We start from the raw sequence: 21,792 nt of genomic DNA, 5'->3' as shown, positions 1-21,792 counted from the left end.
TTGTCGTTATCGTAGCCTTGTCGTTACCGTAGCCTTGCCGTTAATAAGCTTTGCCATTAATGAGCCTTGTTGTTATTGTAGCCTTGTCGTTACCGTAGTCTTGCCGTTACCGTAGCCTTGTCGTTATCATTTTGTTAATTAAATCCGGTTATTCTATTTTCTTGTTTTGCCCCATCGTGGTAAGTCTTTTGTTTACTCCCCATCATGGGATTTTTTTTATATTATTAAAGTTATATTTATTTCACTGCTGCCTGCGCTTGGGTTCTTCTCCCACCCCACAACCCTGACAATAAATTGTTTTGTAGGCATATAGCCTGTTAGTCTTTAATTAATTTATGCAATATAACGTGCCAAACCTGAGAATGGATTCCAGAGGAATCCAGCATTCCTAGATAAGTAGTTTGTAGCTGTCATTTATAGGCGGGGATTATGCTAATTATGAATAAGTGTTCATGCACACATTATTTATTAATTATCGGAATTAATTAACATACACACATTTTACTACCAAATCTGACGTTTACGATTTATTTGTGAATCTGGAGGAGAGTTTTCAGGCAGGTCCGTTTTACACGCAAATCAATACTCGTATATGTACGATTGTTTCATAAATGAGACCGAAAGAGCGAACCAAATTAGTCAATATATATTTTGTTGCCAAATGTAAGTGAGTATCACAAGTTCAGCATTTAATAATAACTAGATTCACTACTGCACTTACAACATTACTGGCTTTTGCAATAAAAAGAAGGAAAAGTTCTTGGTTCTTACAATCATTATGAATAAATCTAAATCTAGTCTGTTTGTAGAAAACGCCTCAAGGTCTCTCAACAAATAAACAAACATCACAAAGATATACAATTCACCTCCCTTCTGAGTTTTAAAAAAAGGCTTTTGTTCTTTTGAAGCTTGAGACGGCAGGCACCATCCACGCCTACCGTAAGCCCCAAAACATATTTTAAAAAATCTGTTGAATTTTGAATCCAAACATCAAAGAAAGCCAGCAGGGTTTTCAATGTCACAAGGGTGAGTAAATAATAACAAAAATATATCGTTTTTAGATGAACTAACCCTATAATATTTTGTGTATTGAAGTTTATGCTGTTTATGCCGCAAATGCACACATACAGTATATGCCTAATATCACCAAGCACATGCACCAAATAATCATTAGCTTGTCAAACATGTAAGAACCTTGCTGGCAACTAGATACTATACTCAACTCAAATGAAGCAGAAAAGCAAAAGAGATCAACATGATATGTTAATAACAGAAAGTAAGCCATAAAAGGCTACAGTACACCAAGTGACTAAGAAGGCTTAAGATATCTAAGTAACATCAATGACTAGACTGTAAAACTTTGCTGTTGTTACTAACTGTAGATTGAATTGCCAATTTATTTTGAAACTTACCTAGTTATAATATTTAGTTATAATATTTTCTTTCATTAAACAAGACAAAATCTCTTGGGTTAATCTTCTTGTTATGTAAATGTATCTTAATTTATGAAGTTTTAAATATTTTTACTGTAAAACAAATAAAAAAGAATGAGACCAGTCTCTTCTTGCTCATTTTGAATATAAAAAGTCAGAGTGTTTTAAATCTGATTAAAGTAAAGTTTATTCAAATTAAAAAAGTACTTATAGACAAATATTAAGTAGTAGTCAAATCTACAGTAAGTTACTGTCTCTTAAACTTTGCTGCAGTTTTGCAGCAGGTTTGCTAGTAACGCACTGTAGATTTATTTTACAATTTTGTTTTAAACAAACTTACCTAGTTCTTATATTTTCTTTCATAAATCAAGACTAAATAGCTTAGGTCACTTTTCTGGTTATGTAAATGTATGGTAATTGATTCATGAACATTTTTACTGGAAAACAAAACAAAAGAACTTAGGAATAATGTCAATTTTTGCAGTGTTGCTGTGCTAATGACAGTAAGGAGATTAGTCTCTTCTTGCTCATTTTTATTCTCATAAAGTTAAGTTTAACTCAAATTGAAAACACTATTAATAGAAATGTAGTGTTAAGTAGTAATCAAATCTACAATAAGTTACTGGCAGACGTTTTACAGTATCATGTAGGTGGTTTGTATAAAACATAACATTTTCTTTAAAATGTGTCATTTGTAACAAATTGTGAAGTCCTATAAAATGATTATGTTTGATTTTTATTTCATTTTCATAATAGGATTCTAGGTGGAGATCCCTGGCTCTTTCAAGGTTAAAAAATCAAAACTCCCATTTCATACAACACTTGCAGGCTTTTTAAGGTCACACTTAAAAATGTATGAACGTCATTGCATGTCATTAGATAATAGAATATCAAATCAAGAAAACAAATAATGCTTGACATTCTCAACTTAAAACATTTATCGACGTTTAATACAGTATGTGTGTCATTAATCTATTTAGTGTGATGCATTTTGTTTGTCTGTATTGGGATCAATCTGAATCATTTACAAACACATCTGCAACAGCCCACATAATGATGCCATGATACAGTAAAGATAACTGCTCTCACGCAGCAACAAACATCTAAAAACAAAGCTTTCCTGTTGCTCAGTGGTAAGAGCATGGTGTTAACAACGTGGGTTCGATCCCAGGGGATTGCACTACTCAGAATTAAACGTATAGGAAGAATGCAATGTATGTCGCTTTGGATAACTTCGTAAATGTAAAAGGTTTCAAGCCAGCTTCTGAAAAAGCTCTCAGGTTTACAATTAGATCGTTGCAATATGAGAACGATCACTTTGGCAGCTATGGCAGGTTAGATCCAGGTAATTGAGAGAAAACGGTGAAGACATAAAGCCTAGGGACTGACATGTGTTCCACCCCTTAACTCCACAGAAGTGTTTTAAAGATCACACTGGGCTTGGCAGTAGGAAACGGATCTTTGAACTCAATCTCTACTTGCATCCATCACCATCACATCAAATAGAGAAGCACCAAGTTCAACTTGCCACCAGAGAGCCACCAGAAATCGAAGTTTTGTAGAAGAGACTAAATAAGTTGTGTAAAACAAGAGTTCCCAGAGCTTTTTAATGTTAAAGACGTCCTTTTGAATATACAGCAGCGGAATTCATTTAATTTCATTTAATCGGCATTTCTATGTATTGTGGCCATTTCAGACCAGTGTTTGCTGTATTTCTACAAAATCAAACCTCAGGAGTGACACAGAGTCTTCCAACAGCAATGTGAAAGACTGACAGCATGACAAGACACATGAACACTGTGATAAAAATCAAGGTTATCACATTTTAGAAATGAAACCGGAAACTGATATCCCAACATTGTAAAATATTTACCATGCCTGTACATTGAGAAACGTGTTTTTAATTCGGAGCTCACACACATAATGCAGATTTACCATCATATTATTACTAACGTCATAATACTTGACAGTCTCTAAATCATATACAGTATCTGACTTGCCGTCTGGGGACCTTGTGAAAACTCGAATAAAAAGAGACATATACTAGTAATAGTGATACAGTAACCCTGAGTATACAGTATCTGTCAATACTAATGTGATAGCGTTACTGTTAACAATGCAGTTGTCGTGATGCGATTTACCTAGCCATCTAAAAACATAACACTCGAACTGTGAAAGAAACATTTTACTTGCATCCAAATCTTTAAAACTTGCTTTTGTGGTTTGAGCCAAACAAAATCCTGGCGATATTTTATCAGGAATTACTTTTCTTTTCAAATCATGTTTTTTTTTACCATAAACAATGTACCTTTACTTTGTTGAGCTTGAGTGGCGTAGCACAAATAGACCCGCATGTCTACCTTCATTTCATTATAAAAATGAATGAATTGAATCATAACACAACATGTAAACAGGAGTTATGTTTACATGTTTCATGAGAGAGGGAAACTAATACATCATATTAGTTCCTTCTCTCCTGTGCCGGTTGACTGAATAAATCTAAATTCAGATCTCATTATTCAGAGCAACAGAAAAACTGCGATGACCCCTCGTCTGTAACTTGCATTACATGGACTACAAAGGGGACGTAAAAAATGCGGATAAAATGCAGTCGAAAATGTTAAGATTCTCATGATGTGACCCCTTTTATTTCTTGGTTTGTGTAGAGTTCCTTTTTATGCAATATACGGACCATCTGCCCTCTGCAGTGCTATTTGTAATATTAACTTGAACTATATTCAGAGCACATATATATCACCTTTTCAGTGGTATATCGCTTTCAAGTGATTTTTTCCAAGGCCAAAAAACTAAAACAGTGACTCACAGGCGATGTGGAGACTAGCCTCTCTGCTGAGAATGGTCCCGAAAGAGTTCGAGGCCAGACATTGGTAAATACCAGCATCTTCTTCTTTATTGAGCTGGCTGATTCGCAGGTTTCCTCCTGAGATGCTGTATCGAGAGCCAGGTTGAGGAGAAATGAAGCTGTCATTCATTTTCCACCTATAGAACACAAGGGGAAGTTAAAAGAGAAGTGGAGAGTGAATTGAGTCAGATTTTTCGTCTCTTTTTTGGACTGCAAACACAGCACAGCATACTTCACAGTGGTTTGGGATACTTGTATGAAAACTGAATTTCATTTACATTCATTTGTTACAATTCTGCCATGATTTACTCATCGAACAACGGCAGTACCCATTCACTTCTATTGCATGGACACAAAACCAATCGGTTATTTTGTGTTCTGCGGAAGAAAGAAAGTCATAAAGGTTTGAAATGACAAGTAAATGATGACAGAAGTTTCATTTTCGGTGAACTATCCCTTTAAGAAAAACATTTCTTATAACAAACTTTACTCGTAAAAGCCATTTTTGCGTTGACTTTGAATCAACTGATCTTTTGTTCATGTTTAGAAGATGTAGAAATGATAACCATGCTCCGAAAAGTTTTGTAATCAAATTGTCTCCCGACATTTTTTGTCTGGATCTACCAATGTTTTATAATGAATCTTTCTTTGAGAAATGTGTTACAAATACATTTTATGTCCTTTTTGAGCCAATGTATGTCACAAAAGATGGGACAGCAAAGGGTGGTAAGCAGAATTCAAAAACAGATCGGTGACCTAGTCCAGTCACCCCTGGCACATTTAAAGCCACAACACTTAAGAGAGACGGCGTAACACAGCTACTAAAGCCCAGTTTGTACGTCATTACACAATAAATCCATATAGTCGAGTAACATAATCACTGCCTTCCTTTTTATTAAACTGTAATCATTGGAAAAAAACAGACCTCCATGTCACAGAGAAATACAAATTAGAACAAATTAGTCTGCTTTGTGTACAACAAAGCAAATGAGAGTTGTTTTATTAAAGAAACTGATGTAAACGGTGAATGATTCTCCATCATACACTGGCCGTCCGGATTTAATTCAGACAGAGATGTGATCCATGTCAATTACCTGTCTGATTATAGGTACACTGAAAATCAATACAGCACTCATGAAACGGTTGATAGCATGAGGTCATGTCTCCTCGCCACACAAGCTGAAGAACACGTTACGACTTTTACATATCGATAGAAATACTGTGCTGCACCAGTTTATGCATCTGACTTGGGCGAGGTATATTTGCAGTCTACTGTTGGCTCTGCCTGTCACTCGGTGATGCTTCTTATAGAGAAATAGATTAGTGGACTAGAATGGCATTCTGGGATTGTGCTCTAGACATATTACATTATGAATATATTGAGTATGTTTGCCTGTCTCCTCAGATGAGTAAATGTCCAAGCATGGGTGCTAGAAACATTCCACTCTTTATTATTTCAACCAAAGCATGTATTCATATGCCAAAAATATAAACATTTATAATTTATCAGCTAAAGGGAATTAGAAAAATCCAAGGGCAGAGACACATATTTTGAACACGTCTTTATTAATATTCAAAAACTCTGCTTAAAAGAACGCAGTGTCTAGCATTTCAAGAATCATCTTTGACTTGAACAGGTATTTATTTTCAAATTTAAAGGGATAGTTCAGCCAAAATAAAAAATTCTGTCATCATTAATTCATGCTCGTGTTTTTTTAAAACTGTACAAGACTCTTTCTTCTGTGGGACACAATAGAAGATATCTTGAGAAGTGTCTTAGTGGTTTTGTGTTCCTAGAATGGAAGTCAATGGGGACCGATGTTGTTTGGTTACCAACATTCTTCAAAACATATTTTTAGTTTTTCTTTCGTTGTGCCCTCATCTATACGTTGTGGTCTGGTACACCATTGAGATGCTCTGTGATATAGCGTACTTAATTGCTATCAGTTGTACCATTGGCATTACCAACATGTCATCATGAAGTGGGCATTTGGATGGGAGGTGAGCCTCTTTAGTAAATAGCTAAATCTGCTTCGAAAAGGAAATTAAATCCAATTAGACTCAGCATGGGTCTCAAACCAAATAAATGAATGGACGACAAAGAAAGGCCAATCCATCTTGCTTAGATTGTTTTTGATTTCTAGATAAGATAAATCAATGACAAAATAAGTCTTGCTCTATGAGAAATGAATGCGTCCTTGGATTCTCTTCTTGGAAAGAAACATCCAACGTATACTGTATTCAATGCAGAGAAAAGTGAGGTTTTACAAAACGTAACAGAACATTAATCGATTCATATAGACAAAAGAAATGATCAAACCAAGCGTGTCTGTTGTTCGGGGGTCTCACCTGTAGGACGGGGGTGGATGTCCCTGGGCTTCACAGCTGAAGGTGACCTCCCGACTGGGCTCATTAAAATGGAGAGGGAAGACGACACTCCCCGGCTGTTTGGTGAATACGGGCCTCAGAGGACCGCTGCCTTCAAAGGTGAGGAAAAGAACTCTGAATTACCTTGCTAGTCAATGCTAATTTAAGTAGGATGTATGCTAGAGCTGGATAAATCTTTTTAGAGCAAAGGAGTTGTGGAAGGTATCTGTTTATTGGATGATAGCCTAGCTGTCAATCATGAGCTGTGGGCAGCAGAGCTTTGGGCTAATCGAAGTACACATGAGATTATTGTTGGCAGGATGCTTGTTATACTAGACTCAAGATGCTTATATCATAGAGATCTTTATGAGCAAATCACATGTTAAAATGCACAACACGTCAGCCTAATTTACAGTGCACGGAGTAAAAATACCTACATAGAGTAACATGTAGTTTTATACATACAGTAACAATCTGCAAGTAATGCATCAAGTCTCTAAATAACAAAAATACCAGAAAAAACACAAGGTCCCACTTAAGCTTGTAAATGCAATTTCCTCACACCACAGACACTGACTTGGAGGGGAGTAGCGTAATTATGTGGATTGTTAAAAGCGGAGAACTTTCGTGGTCTATTATTTTCTGTAATAACATGTTGATGGTTAAAGCAAAGCCCTTATTCTGTTGTATTAAGCACAAATGGCCTTCAGCGAGCTGAGACACTGACCAAACAATGAGCAGGACAAAGAGGTTTTATGCAGGAGTGAATGCAATTTGCATAATCTAAACCTCATTGTTTTATGCAGATTAATGCAGTGGAGCCTGACGTTTCTGCATTGTACTAAAACATCACAAATGTTTTGTTTAAAACAGAACATGTGCCAAAATGGATTTTGGGTAATATTAAATGAGGTGCAATTCTGAGTTGAGACTGTATTGTACTTCATCTGTATATCTATTTGGGTGCTCTGCAATCTCTAGTTAGCGGGTTTCAATTTTAGGACCCTCAGTTTAGACCCTCTGCTGGTCCCAAGGTCTGGACCAGCAGATGACTAGTTCAGGAACAGGTTAAACCAGCTGCCATGCCTCAAAATATACAAAATATTAATTATATACAAAATATATTAATATTTAAACAAGTTTAGTCCCTGTCTGACCCAATTCTGGGTTGAAAATAATCCAGATTAACCCAGCGTTGGGTAATAAAGGGACACGCCCAGTCGTTGGTGTAAATTAGCATATGGTTTAAATTTGACGTAACAATGGTTTAAAATAACCCAGCATTTTGGGTGAAAACAACCCAGCATGAGTACATTTACAAGAAAATTGTTGGGTCCATCCCTTTTGACCCAACGCTGGTTTGAAACTAAGACAACATTATTTAAAGTGTTTCTAGAATCAACATCGATTTGTGATTATTTCCTAAACTTCCGACCACAAAATTGTATTCTCATCTGACCTACTTGATCAACATCGAAAAGCTAAATTTAGATTAAAGGCATCCTCTGAGACATTTCTAAAACGAATCACACGCTGCATTTCAACATAACTTGTTTATTCACCTTCAGATACAAAGTTCTAGATGGGTGTGGGCATGAAATTAATGCATCTGAAAATAATTCAAAACAGTTTTTTCTGCACCACAAACACTAAATTGCTCTTCCTAGCGTTCAATTAGCATCTAACTTGAGCCGGAGAGGTGGAGTTCATCGTGTTCATCTGGATGATAATAGAGTACAGAAGAGCTCTCGGTGGAAGTGTTTGAAATCTATTGAAAGGGGAATAAACTGCACCAGGGCTAATTTCAATCTCGCTGTCAACAAGGGCTTTAACTCTTAAATGCTACTGGAAAAATGAGAAAATGAGAAAACGTAAGAACGAATGATAAAGTGATACTTCACAACCATAATATTGACTCAGATTTCCCATTAGCCACCAAAGTGCAAGTTGCATCATATTGCTAACAGCTTGGCTTCCCCCCATTGCATCCTCTTATATGATTTTGTTTTTATGCTAAAAATTGCCGTCTGCGCTAATCCTGTTACCGCTAACCGTACGGCTAAACAAAACATCTGCAGCACTTAATTTGATTATCAACATCCGTGTGTGCCGATGTTTAGAATCTACGCCTCATTTTTGTGTATGGGATTCACATGTAACCACCAAAATGATCTTATGCGGACTTATGATGCATGGGGATATTAAAGCTAGGAAACAGATCAATTGTCGAGTGACTCAGCCAAGCTAAACAAAGGCCGCATTTATAATTATGGCTCTTAAATGCGTCAGATGCTAAAGCGTCTGTTTACATAGGCGTCTGTTTAACGTAAGTTTTGCTTTTTAATGCAATGACTAAATGAGACATTTGGTACCAAATTCTGGACATGGGTGTTTAAATAAGACATATGTGGATTCTGGAACCAAAGGCTGAGCTCGGAGCTGATGCAAACCTGTGAAATTCCCCAGAGGTTCTGCTTTTATCATACAAGGAATTCATCTGGCAATTGAGGTTCATGTTTGCAATTTCGACAACACTGTGTAATTACAAGGTTTAGGGACACTGCAAACATTGCAAAACGTAATAAAAGCATTGATGGGTAGTAAACTAAAAAGCATGTCAATCCTTGGGATTTTATGTCACATTGTAAGAGTACAACTGTGGGCTGGCAGTGTGATTTCTCTCAATGTACCACAGCTGTCTAAAGAGAATGAGAAATAATTTTGTCGGGTTCAGAGCCGAATGCTAACAAGAACTTTACAAAAAGCCCAAAACCTTGGCGGACGGGGAGGTCATTATGGAGGAAGTTGAAGAAAGCAGGTCTCTCTCTCTCTCTAACTCTACCTGAGGGAAGAATATATGTTGTAACAGACAACAACAAACAGTGCTGAAGAAAGAGGCACGGAACAATTTAGGAGCCCAAATAAAAACTAATCTTAGATGCAATAACATCTGACAGGCGAATGAATTCGACCAGCTTACCTCAGCAGGGCGATAGGGGGAGAGGGAGGTTGTTTAAGTGTGGCCTGCAATCTATGTGATTCTGATTCAAGGGTTCATCACATAGAAAAGCCAGTCAATAAACACAACAAGCACTCACGTGTACACAAACAGCGGGCCATGGCGTTCAATGTGAAAAGAATCATGATTTTTAAGAATTAAGTGGGATGTTCAACTAAGAAGTTCCCTTAACCCATTTTCAGAAAGTTGATGATTATGAAATGTGTCTCTATGTAATTGTTAAGAAGGAACTTCACGATTGTTCTGCTAAATGTATTATTTAAGTGTCAATCAAGCTAAACATATATACGTGTACAATTTAAGTGTCAATCAATGTTTGATATAACTTCTATGCAACTATGTTCATTCCGGTTCATTTTCCTTACCGAGAAGCAACGCACGTTATCTGAACATTAGCCGTTAACTGATAAGATTTGAATATTAAATTGGCATTGAATAGGTTACTGAATGAGGGCCTTTACATTGAGTTGTATGAGCTGTAGGTTGGAATGCTACTTGAGACTTTTTTAGTAGTTTTCCTCTCTGGAAAACATATTGAACATGTTTTGCATATAGATATAATTTTTCTCAATCAAACCACATTAAATCTGTTTAAAAATGTGCGTCTATTTGTGTCAGGTTGCAGTTCCAATTACCTGATGCCATATTTTGAGTACATCAACATTACGAAACATTAAGAGTAAACTGTTTAAATTGATGTTTACAGTTTTCAGTTATCTTTTGAGAGAAGATGAGTTCAGGGCATTAGAGGCCTCTTATCGTCCAGACGTCATTTTGATACAAGCTACAGGTGTGCTAGTATTTTCTCTAAATGTAGTTAAGATATCAAATAATAATTTCGAGAAGGCCGGATGTTCAGTTGAGGATTTCTGTTTGTAATGTTTACAAATTGAATGCAATTAGTATTTAAGTGGAACAAATAAAACCTCTCTACATGCACCCATAAAAAATACAGTTGCTCTTTAAAAGTTCATACAATGTATAAAGGTCTCATTTATGTTTCATTAAGGTTTGGATTTTGTATCAGATGTTTAGTGGAAGAAATAAAAATATATAATTGTAGACATACCGTTGAAGAATAATAAGGCTTGCCACATTATTCAAATCGGTATGCGGAAATTACACTTACGCATTTGATGGACGCTTTTATCCAAAGCGACTTACATTGCATTGCCCTATACATTTTTTTTCTGACTATGTGCAATCCTTGGCGTTGCTAGCGTCATGCTCTAAGTCACAAGAAAGCTTTCTCTATTTGTATTTATAAATCTCCAACTTTGTAGTCCTTCCCAATTACTGTATTGCAAGATTACGCCCCAACCTCCTATATCTTCAATTCCTGAAAGGTTATGATACATTGTAACAATATCTAAGAATCACACTTGTCCTTAAATCCTGTACATCATGTAAAACAGCAAAGGGCAAACAATCGTTCTCAAAAGACTCAAAGACTTGAATGTCAAAAGGATTGACTTTGACCCTCCCTTTGATTGAAAGACAACTTTAACAGCTTCATCAGACAGAGATCAATAGAGGGCTTTTGTGCTTCCATTCAGATAAATGAGAGCATAAATTGGGTTCTCCAGTAATATAATGGCTGGCGGATCCATTTGCACATTAACCTTTTCATGCCATTCAAAGGCCTGTTAAATTACATCTTACTTTTTCCAACTTTGACAGACGTGCACAAAGCGAGAAGATTTTATATCAAGACGTATATAGGCTGCTTACTTTGACGCTTTTGCAATTGTGCACAGATCGGTGACATTGCAGCGTCAAATACTTCTTAAAGAGAGACATACAATATATAGGGAAAGTGTACATAAAGGTAAAGGTAAATTAATGTTATAATTTTTTTTATAATACAATAACATACAGTATTTTAAAACAATTTGCTTTTTTCTGTGTATCACTTTAATTTGATCAATTACATTTGTATCACTACTCCAGCTGTTGTGTACCTTTTTGGAACACCATCAAACAGATATACTTTAAAACAAAGGGCCTCTTTGATGACTGTCTTCGCACACTTTGTGTCACCTGGTGTTACAATTCACAAACCACATTGCACCTTTAATTGCTTCCAGGAGATAAGAGACCTGAATAGGGAGTCAGTCCTTAGTAGTAAATGACAAGGACAAATGTATGCCACGGAAACAGATTGGCAGTGTGTAGAGCAGGTTATTAGGATGCCTACCTGAAAGGCACCCCATGAATAATTGCAGCACCAGCAGTTTCCATGACAACCCCATTTTAAATATTGGAGGTCAGCAGGAGCTCACATTCAATGCAGGGTAAATAAAATGCCGCCTTTGTCCAGACTGGAAACTCCGTGCCCTGGAACCACAAGAAAAGACGAGAAGATTCAGGAGGGGTTAGTCGGTCTAAAGCAGATTAGTTAGTAACCCTTGCAAACAAAGAAAGACATCAAAGGTGGTGATGATGCAGTCCTTGATGTCATTCACATTTACATTTACATTTAGTCATTTAGCAGACACTTTTATCCAAAGCGACTTACAAAGAGTTCAGGGAGCAATAAGCGATATGTCATAAAAGAGCAATAGTACGATAGGTGCTAATACAAAGTTACTAGTTTTATCAAAAGCTAGACCACTTCCTGTTGAGAGAAGAGAGAGGGTTAGTGTACCCCATGCAGCGTTGGCGCACAAACCTAATACGCATGCGTCAAAGTGCTGTCGTCCAAGAAGAAGACGAAGAAGAAGTGCTCTCGTGAACACGCGCCACACACTGACAAGACAGAGGAGAATACGTATATAAATGAAAAAAAAATTTTTCGCACATTAAGCATTCTTGTCGCTTCTAAAAATTCAACTGGGCCACAATGCACAGATGGACCAATTTAACAATGTCTACTTTTCTGGACCTTGGCAAAAACTGACACCATGATGTTTCTCTGAGGAGGCCTGGAAATCTCTCGGATGTCACCTTAATATCTTCATTTGTGCTCCGAAGACACCGGAAGTTCATGTGGGTGAGTAAAAATTCACACAAAGTTGATTTTTGGGTGAACTTCCCCTTCAAGTGGAGATCTTAATTCTGCTCAATCTCCTCTTTCTGTCTGTTTTTTTTGTAAACTAGTCAATGTTTCTTGTTTCCAGCTCTTCGCAATGGGTGGCAGATCGTTCGGCGTCCGAACTCCGAAACTTTGAGCTGCTTTTTGTTATTCTCTGATTCTTCGATTTTCACATTCTGACATCTCAAAAATGTGTTTGTTCTTAGATTTTCCAACAAACCAAAGTCTGCCATCCAACTTGAGAAGCTTTATAAACACCAAATAATCTGAGCATTGCTATCTATTACACTATATTCATTATTTTAAAATAAAGTGAGGAGAAACATCTGAGATACTGTAGACTTCATTTCAATCCCCTGAAAGAGCAGCATATGACCTATAAATTTTTTCCTTGGGTGGGCACTTCTGTATGGCAATATGTCATCATAAAACTAAAGATTAAAACTACAGTACCTTCTCTGATGGATGAAAACATCAAAGACATAATTATAGTTTAATGAAAGTACTCCCAATGGATCCACTTCAATTTCGTCAATTTCACACAAGGCTTTTAGAGTAGTTGAGAACTCTGCCAAACATTAAAATCCCCTCATATCATTCACTGTCTTCCATGAGTCTGATTATCTAGACGGAACATTACACAAGATTACGCAATCCCTCAAACATGGATGTAAATTCAGAACTCATTTCTCTCTTTCCTTGCACACTTTCAAGTTAAAACTAAGATAACTTTAGTTTGAGGAATCATATTTATTTTCATATTTTTATGTAATACCTTGGCTACAAATATAAATCAATCTGACTAGTATCTTCACATTGCTGTCCAACACTGACATGTTTTATGAAAGCATGTTATTTCATCGCACGCACACTACTTTTTATATTTAATTGTATTTATATGAATACGTTATTGTATAAAAAGTGTATCAAATAAAAATATTTTTAAATTGTATTAAACAAACAATTTGTTAAAAAAAGGTTGTGTTACTTGGCAGCCAAGTAACGGATCTTCAGCTGGTACACTAAATGCTACTGGCTAGACATACTTGTAACTTGATTGCTAATGTAATAAAAATATTTATATATAAAGATTGGGTATGTTAAGCGTGCTGGCTTCTCATGCTTAACATGTTCAACATGTTAAAAAACGTTTGGACTTATGACGAAGTATTTCTGTACTTGATACACTCCCCAGCACTCCAACTTGTTTCGGAAAGTTTTTTATAATTCTGGATCCCTTTGTCATCCAAGGCATCCTATTCCTTTTATTGGCCATTTTCCCGGAAATGCACGGCAAGCGAAAGAAAGAGCCCTCCCACGAGCTAACCAAAGAGCGAGACCCACGTACCATCAAGATTATCGGGGTTGTGTATATAAACGGTGGATATAACACTGGATTTGGAGATCGTGCCGTGGTCCCTAGTGCTAAAAGATGCCAGACATGAACTGCACACGGTAAGTCAAACTGAGTCATACGTCTGTGTTTTGTTGGCAATCGGCATGTACGTTCATAATGTACAAACCACAAAGGGATTAATGTGATGATGAGTAGATTTGGTCGTGCTGTAGTTCCATCCCACTCTACCCACCAGTCTCACCTCTAGCAGCTTGTTTTTCCGGAAATAATCGCACCGCTGTATCTCTCTTTTATAAATTTGATCAAACTAAATACACTTCGAAGATGCAATAATACTGTTTACGCTCTCAAAATTAATATGAGATTGTCAGAAACTGACTGTGATACGCAATCTTCAACCGAATATTCTATTCTTTACTATTGAGTGCAAATTACAAAACCATTGATAAAATAATGTCTGTTTTTTCATACTTATCAGTAATGAAACACATGGTCAATTACATTTTTTATATAAATTCTACCAGATTGACATACAATATTTCATAAGGAGCATTTGGGTTAGGAGAGAGTGATAACAGAATTCCTGAGTGAAGAATTTTTTTTGAATTATCCCTTTTACTTTTTGTGGAGTTACAGACATAAGACATCGAATTACAAAAGTTCCAGACATTTAGGTTTTTATAAAGAATAGGGCAACTTAAAATAATATAGAAACAGAATTAAAGAACGAGAATTCATTTAAAAGAGATGCATTTGAATTATTTGCCTTCACTAGTTTTAAATGAGTTCTCGTTCTTTAATTCTGTTTCTATATTATTTTAAGTTGACATATTGGCAGTGGTGTTCGGTGTGGTGTTTACAGACTATTTTCCTTCAGAAAAGCGTCTTTTTGGGTAAACCTTAACTTTCAGTGAGTGGAAAAATGTCTCTCTTGGACATGTCTTCTCGGTTCAGTGAGCGGCAGAAGCAGCACATTCATGACCAGCTTACTTGTGAGTGAGTACAAAACACCTTTTACAAGCACTTGTCATTGTTACAGACTAGACAATTGAACATAAACATTGTCTGTAATTATTATTTTAACCGAAACATTAAATACATAACTGAATATGAACAACAACGGCTTTAATGGGCATTCAGTTGTATTAAAATACAGCTATTTTGGAGAGTCAATGCAAGTACAGCGTGATGACGTCACGGACATGCTAATTACCACGTAACGCCACCTTGCACCATAGTGATGGATAATAATACATTATGAGGGATTTTTTTACAAGCCTGTCCGTCAAAAAGTCTAGCACAACCTCTGACCGGAAGTAAAGTTTGGGCACATGCGCAGTTACGTTTGTTTATGTTGTTGCTTTGAACTTGCCTTTTCAGAACATGTGAACAGCTTTCTGGATTGTATACCCAACTGCCCGGGCCAGAATGACTTTCTGCGAATCAGATCATCGTCTGTACTAAAATACACGTGTGCCAGTTTTCATCTTTATTTAATCACGCCTGGTGCTACCCCATTCTAACCGGAGCTAAATAATAAATATTCTTCATGCAATGCTATGCATTACAGTATACTGCAAATGTACAATATAATACATGGTCAGGAGATTATATTAATAAGATTATCGACTTTGGTTAATCATTTGGTTGGCGTTTATTTGGCATTTGCTGGTTGGCTTTAATTTTATGTGAGATTTCAATGGGCTGTGGCACCCATATTTCAAATCTTCTGGATTGGCTTTGGTACCATATGGCAACTTTACTTCAAATCTAATGGACAAAAAGCTGTATACATGTGGTAAGAATAGAAAATGGTCATGTTTAATGGGGCCTTACTTCACGATGGTGATCCACCAAGAAAATAGTTTACCTTACACTACAATGTAGAAATCATTACCAATCACTATCAAATGCACGAATGCTCACCAATGGCAGACGCATTAACAAAGAATGAACAGATTGTAGTATCTATAAAGACTTTCCCTAACCCTGTAAGGTCTATGTGAAGGCAATAAATAATCCAGGCATCCACATGACAAATCTATACACACAAGCAAGAAACCTTCACCATTATCCCTGCCATCCACACGGGATCAATAAATGGATCTGACAAAATGAAAGCACACCTTTGCCTTCAGCATTACAACACATGCTTTCTAAGTCCTTTAAATGTTAGTTTCGCTTGTATGATTGGCAAAAAGATTATTTGTCCATTGTGTTGTGTGGATACGTTTCAAAGCTCAACACATGACATGCAATGTATGCCTCGCTTTAAATACCGCAGCCAAACACTCGCTGCCAACAAATTGAGCTGAAAATGAGCCCACAGAGGACTTCTTTGTTCTGCTCAATGCTGTAACACCGTTTGATGCTACAATAAAAGCCAATAAACTGTATGTTTTCTACTGCAAAAAATAGGAGCTGTCTGGAATATTTGCAAACGTCCACGTTCGCACCATGACTGGTCAAAAGGGAGGGTGAATGAAGAGCAGAAGGTACCTGAACTCGATTGCAGGCGCACAGTTTTACAGAAAGCGGCGGTGAGTTTGACCTTGGCACTGAAGTCCATCAATTTTTCAATGAAGTCTGTATTAAAAGACACTCTGCTTGATGGGATTCGCACGTACCGTAATGCATTGGTGCTCTCTTCCTTTTAATCACAAATGAGACAGACACCCACACTTTCCTGGCAGGATCTCGGGTAGAAAGTAAGACGCTAAATCTTTTATCTGGCTCTCCTGACTTTACAAACACCATCTTTAACAAGAGTTTCCCTGTTAAACCGAGACTGGGCTCACCTTGGCGCTGCCCCCGGTGTGCAAAATGAACTGTGGTAGCGGAAACCACAGCTGATATAAAGAGCAGCAGTGTGAAACTCTCCAGCTGATTCTTGCGCTCTCTCACTGAACTCTCATCCGCTGGGTGGGAATGAAAAATGTATGTTCGGATTCCGAATCAGGCAAGAAACCACAGTTACATGATTTATCAAACTAGATCTGTCTGAATGTTTAATAAGGCGCCACAGTAAAACCTGCGGGATTGTATTCACACATTCAATACTTATGGTGCAAGCTACTGCTAGAGTTCAAACCTATTCGGTTTCTTTTTCAAGTTTTATGAACTGGAACCAAATTCTGAAAGTTTTTTTTAAATAACAGGTGTGACATTCAGACCGAAACTATTTGTACATGTTGTTAATTGCCTGTGAAATTGATAGTGCCGAGGTCTAAAGCTTGCATCTGGTAGATATGGCATAACGCCTGAAACTAGAGCTGCGGGGATCATCTCAAAAATAAGCCTTCTACTGTATGACTCAAGGTTTACTTGGAGATGGGGAAAAACTTACACTGTTTGTCACATGAGACAAGCCTATCTTCTTGCATTTTCTCCTCAACTCAACACAGAGATGTGTGCAAATATGCCCTGATATCCCTAATGCGTTGAGTGTTTGTGGTCTTATGCGCCGACAAGCCAGCAGAGTGCAGCAAAAACTGCCTCTACTTTTTTCTCTATTAGTGCAATTTACTGCTGTATGTGGAAGAGTGTGCACTCCTCTTTATTCTGTTTGTTCTGCCTATATTGCCTTATTTAAACAAATACAGCCTTACATCTCCAGTCTCGGGAAATAGAAAAGCGAACGAAAACAAATGTGTCCTTCAGAACTCCGAACGGGGACATATGCCGTGGCATGAAATGAACAACTTGTTTTTAATGCAAAGAATGAGGTATGTTGTTTAGTGTGATTGCTTGGCTAGATTTAATGTCACCTCTTGTCTAATCTTCAGAATAATCATGGGAGCGCTGAATGAGAAACTGTAATAAAAATAAAAATCACCTGCATTGTGAATCAACACCATTGTCCAGCAAATGAAGTCTCAAACACAGTTGGACAGAACAATAATGTCAGAGATGCATCTAAATAGCATAAAGTGTGTTTACAACACAGAACATCTCAAACGATTTAAGTCATAATCACAGTCAAGGCAGTAAAATTAGTATTGCTAAAAAACAAAGTATTTATTTAAAGAGACAGTAGGCCTACACCTGAATCTGTCCAGGTCTCCAAGGCATCATAAACCCACCTGGGTTATAAATTTGGTATAAACTCGTTTAACAGTAAAAATAGGTATTTGATGGTTTATTTAGCCTGAAGATAATGCAGCATGATGTGTAGACAGATGTTGAGGTTGTTCGCTGGATAAAAGGAGCACGGTCACGCTTTAGAGAATAGATCCGTGCTAATGCACAGCAAGTGTTCAACCTGCATGTGATTTAACTGATAGATATGCCACGTAAAATGTGACTTTTCAGCAACAAATACATTTCTGTTCATTGTTTATAGACTTATTAAAGTCATATTTAAATAACGATACGGATAAAGAAAAAGCCGACAGGATTATCCTAGATAATATGATGAATGAAAAGTTTCAGATACCTCAGCTGTGCCAAATGTTTTGTACAATTTGTTTCCGCTAATCTCGGGTGACACATATACAAAACAACAAACAAAAAAACATATTTATTCGTAAAAGGACTCAAACTTACCCGTTTCACTTCACTCTGCGTTTAGCATCTTCGCTTTCGGCGCTGTAAAAGCAGCATCTTCTCTTCAGCCATTCCTCAACATCACAGTCCCTTAACCAGCGGGTCTCCTTTTTTTCTGCCTCCAGAAACCCAAGATACTCCACAGAACCTTTTCCGACGTCTACACCCCACTGGACTCTTAAAAAGCAAACGAGAAGTAGAGCAAACCCGTAAGGCGCCGATCCACTCCAAACACTGCGCCACGCGTAACGCGCGAGAACCCGCTCGGTGCCTTCACATCCCCACTGTGACGCAACGCGAACTTAACATCCACTTGCACAGAGGAAATACAACATCGCATCCCATGGTACAGTAGAGAAGTAGGGTGGTTCTGCGAAGACAGATTGCTTCTTGAGTCATAAAAAGTGCCGGAAGACCCCCAGGAATTTACATCAATAATGAAATAGCAGATTTATGCATATTCTTTATTTGGATAAGAGTTGGCTAAACCACTCTTGCTTAACTGAATATTATGTTTGTCTCATAACAGACATTTAGGATAGCCTATTCGTCTTAAAATATCTCATGAATTAATGAGGAAATTAAAATGTATCCCTCCAGCTCATATGCGAATAAGGCTGAGCTGAGCCTGAACACTCTCATAATCCATATGCATTGCCATCAGAGATTTAAATCAAAGGATTTATCATCCATATAGCGGCTGTAACTCCACTCTTCGCCTTTCAGTTCTCATTTGTGCTCGTGTATCAGCGTGCCATGTTTCATTACAGTGTCACAGGTTTTCATGCATTGTGTTGATTTGCAAGAAGTGTAAGGGAAAAACACACATCACAGTTGCTGCTTTAATTTCTTTACTTGCAAATGAGTCTGGATCCTTTTCCTCCTTGTGAAAGAAACAACTTTGCTGAAATAGCTGCTGGATATAGCCTATCAGATGTGTGATGAACAAACTAAAGGCTTTCTTGAGGATGGCACTTGAGATTTAAGAAGTCTAATGTGAAGAGACAGCACAAGGTTGGAGCTTTAGGTACGATAGCCACAATAAACACTTATACGTTGATATATTCTCCAGTATTATATGTTTGCGGCACGGTTGAGCGATGAAATTAGTTCTGTCCTCTACATGGATGAATACGATTCTTTAAGAACCAGTTTCCATTTTCCACCCAAACAGTTCTGGGTCACTACTGACTACCATAGTATAAAAAGAAACTACTACAGTAGTCAATGGTGCCCAAATACGTTTTGCTTTCCACATTCTTCAAATGTCCTTGAAAGCACTTCAGCAAATAGTGTAAAAGTGTTCTATTTGATTTAATCTTGCTCCCAATCGCAGAAAATAAGTATCTGCACTACGAGTATCATGTACACTCTCTTGCCAAGTTTACAGGGTTTTCGTGGCTTTTGTTTTGCTACTGTGTTTTTCACGTCGTGCCTTAAACTGCTTGAATTGTAACGTTCTTAATGACAATATTCTACTGCACATACCTATAACCTATCCGTCAATAAAATGCCTTGTGTTCCAGGAATCCGACAGGGGCCATATTGACTGGAAAGAAAATTATTCGTCCCCAGCATTATTGAAGAGTCAAAGTATCTGTGATGTATAAATCTGTACCAGGATCAAATAACTACCACAATTTTCAATAAACATCGCATTTTGTTAAACCAAGTGTTCACGTTTCAGGTTTGGGTTTGTTCCATCGTTCTCTCATCTGCATTTAGGGGTCATTTAGGGTCTGTCGGATAGTGGGATCCTCATAAAACAAATGAAAATTTGTTTTTAAGTTGATATGTTTTCATGTTTTTTTATACAAAACCACCCAAGGGAACATCTGGGATCTTTTCCGAGATGTATGACTACAAACTGAATTTTTTGTTAGTTAAACTGAAATCTCCTTTGAGAATAAAGAAAATGTCCAAATTAATTTTTACCTTAATTTTTTACACATAAAAAATAAAACTTTCAGGTGAGTAAATTATTACATCATTTTCCTTTTTTGTTAAACTAACCCTTAAAGGTCCATTGTATGACATTTAGCGGCATGTAGCGGTGACGTTGTGAAATACAACCAATGGCTCACTCCAACCCTCCCCCTTTCCTATCAGAGCACTACGGCGGCTGACACTGGGCAAAGATGTCATCATGTTTTCGCTTCTATGCTGAAAGAGATATCATATTTACAAAACGCGCTGTGTGGAGCAGTTTGTACGTGTAGGGCTACTGTAGAAACAACATGGTGAATTCCATGTGAGGGGACCCGTGGTGTATGTAGATAGAAGAATTTTCTAAGATAATAAAAACATGACGCTTCATTATGTAAGGTATTTATACACCTCTGAAGACATAGTTATGCATATGATATTGCATTTCTGTCAATAGATCCTTCAGAAAAATCACATATTGGACCTTTAATACAACTCTATTTAATGGCTGACTGGTTTAAGTCTCAAACTCACAAATATACCTAAATTCACTGACTCTTACATAGTTTCATTCTCATGGATTCTTGTACTTATGACACATTAGATATCTTTTATATCATCTTTATAGTCTAATTATTTTAAAATATGCTGTAATGACACGTATTAAGCTTGAAATTGAATGATTCCTGGAGATAATGAGAAATATAGAGTAGAGAGGATTACACTGGTAGACAATGAATTCCGTTCAATTTAATATAATTATCTAAATGAATATGACTTGAATTGCGTTTAGAGTCAAAAGATTTACTTGCATACATGCAAGTAATACCTGTACCACCCAGGTTTGTTTGGTACCTGTGTGGGGTCTTGCCACAAAAACCCTATCACATACAAACTACCTAAATGTGAAATGTTTTACTCCAGTTGCCATGGTACATCATTCTCTCTCTCACACACACTCTCCCTCTTTCTCTCTGTGCGTGTTTGTGTTTATCACTGATGTACAGTACACCCACAAGTTCACTTTTGCCAAATCTTTATTCAGCATCACTGTTTCAGATGTCTCTGTGGTTGTCGGATCACAGACCTTGATCTAGTATACTATCAGGACTAAATCCAAATATTGCAGGGTTGGAGCAGTGCTATGAGAGGCGGGGTGATAAGGCAGGGCAGGGCGTTGACAGTTCTGACCCCTCCTCCAGAGTGCATGTCTCTAACTGCCTTTGATAATTCACTCTGATAGACCCC

General features: G+C 37.2%; 1 protein-coding gene across 1 annotated transcript in view; it reads right to left on the bottom strand.

Moving 5' to 3' along the window:
- cntn3a.1 (contactin 3a, tandem duplicate 1) overlaps window positions 1-18,911 on the bottom strand; it is a 60,650-nt gene extending 41,739 nt beyond the window's left edge. The window contains exons 1-4 of the mRNA XM_079479108.1: window positions 18,619-18,911; window positions 11,880-12,019; window positions 6,646-6,775; window positions 4,258-4,433 (exon numbers count right to left, since the gene is read on the bottom strand). Of these exons, the coding sequence (XP_079335234.1) occupies window positions 4,258-4,433; window positions 6,646-6,775; window positions 11,880-11,934 (361 nt within the window). The 5' untranslated portion in view covers window positions 11,935-12,019; window positions 18,619-18,911. The remainder of the gene's footprint in view (window positions 1-4,257; window positions 4,434-6,645; window positions 6,776-11,879; window positions 12,020-18,618) is intronic.
- Window positions 18,912-21,792: the final 2,881 nt, after the last annotated feature.

This window comes from Barbatula barbatula, assembly GCF_947034865.1.
Source record: "Barbatula barbatula genome assembly, chromosome: 17".
NCBI classification, from domain to species: Eukaryota; Metazoa; Chordata; class Actinopteri; order Cypriniformes; family Nemacheilidae; genus Barbatula; species Barbatula barbatula.
Note: the sequence above shows the minus strand (reverse complement) of the source record. Positions and strands in the feature narration are given on the sequence as shown.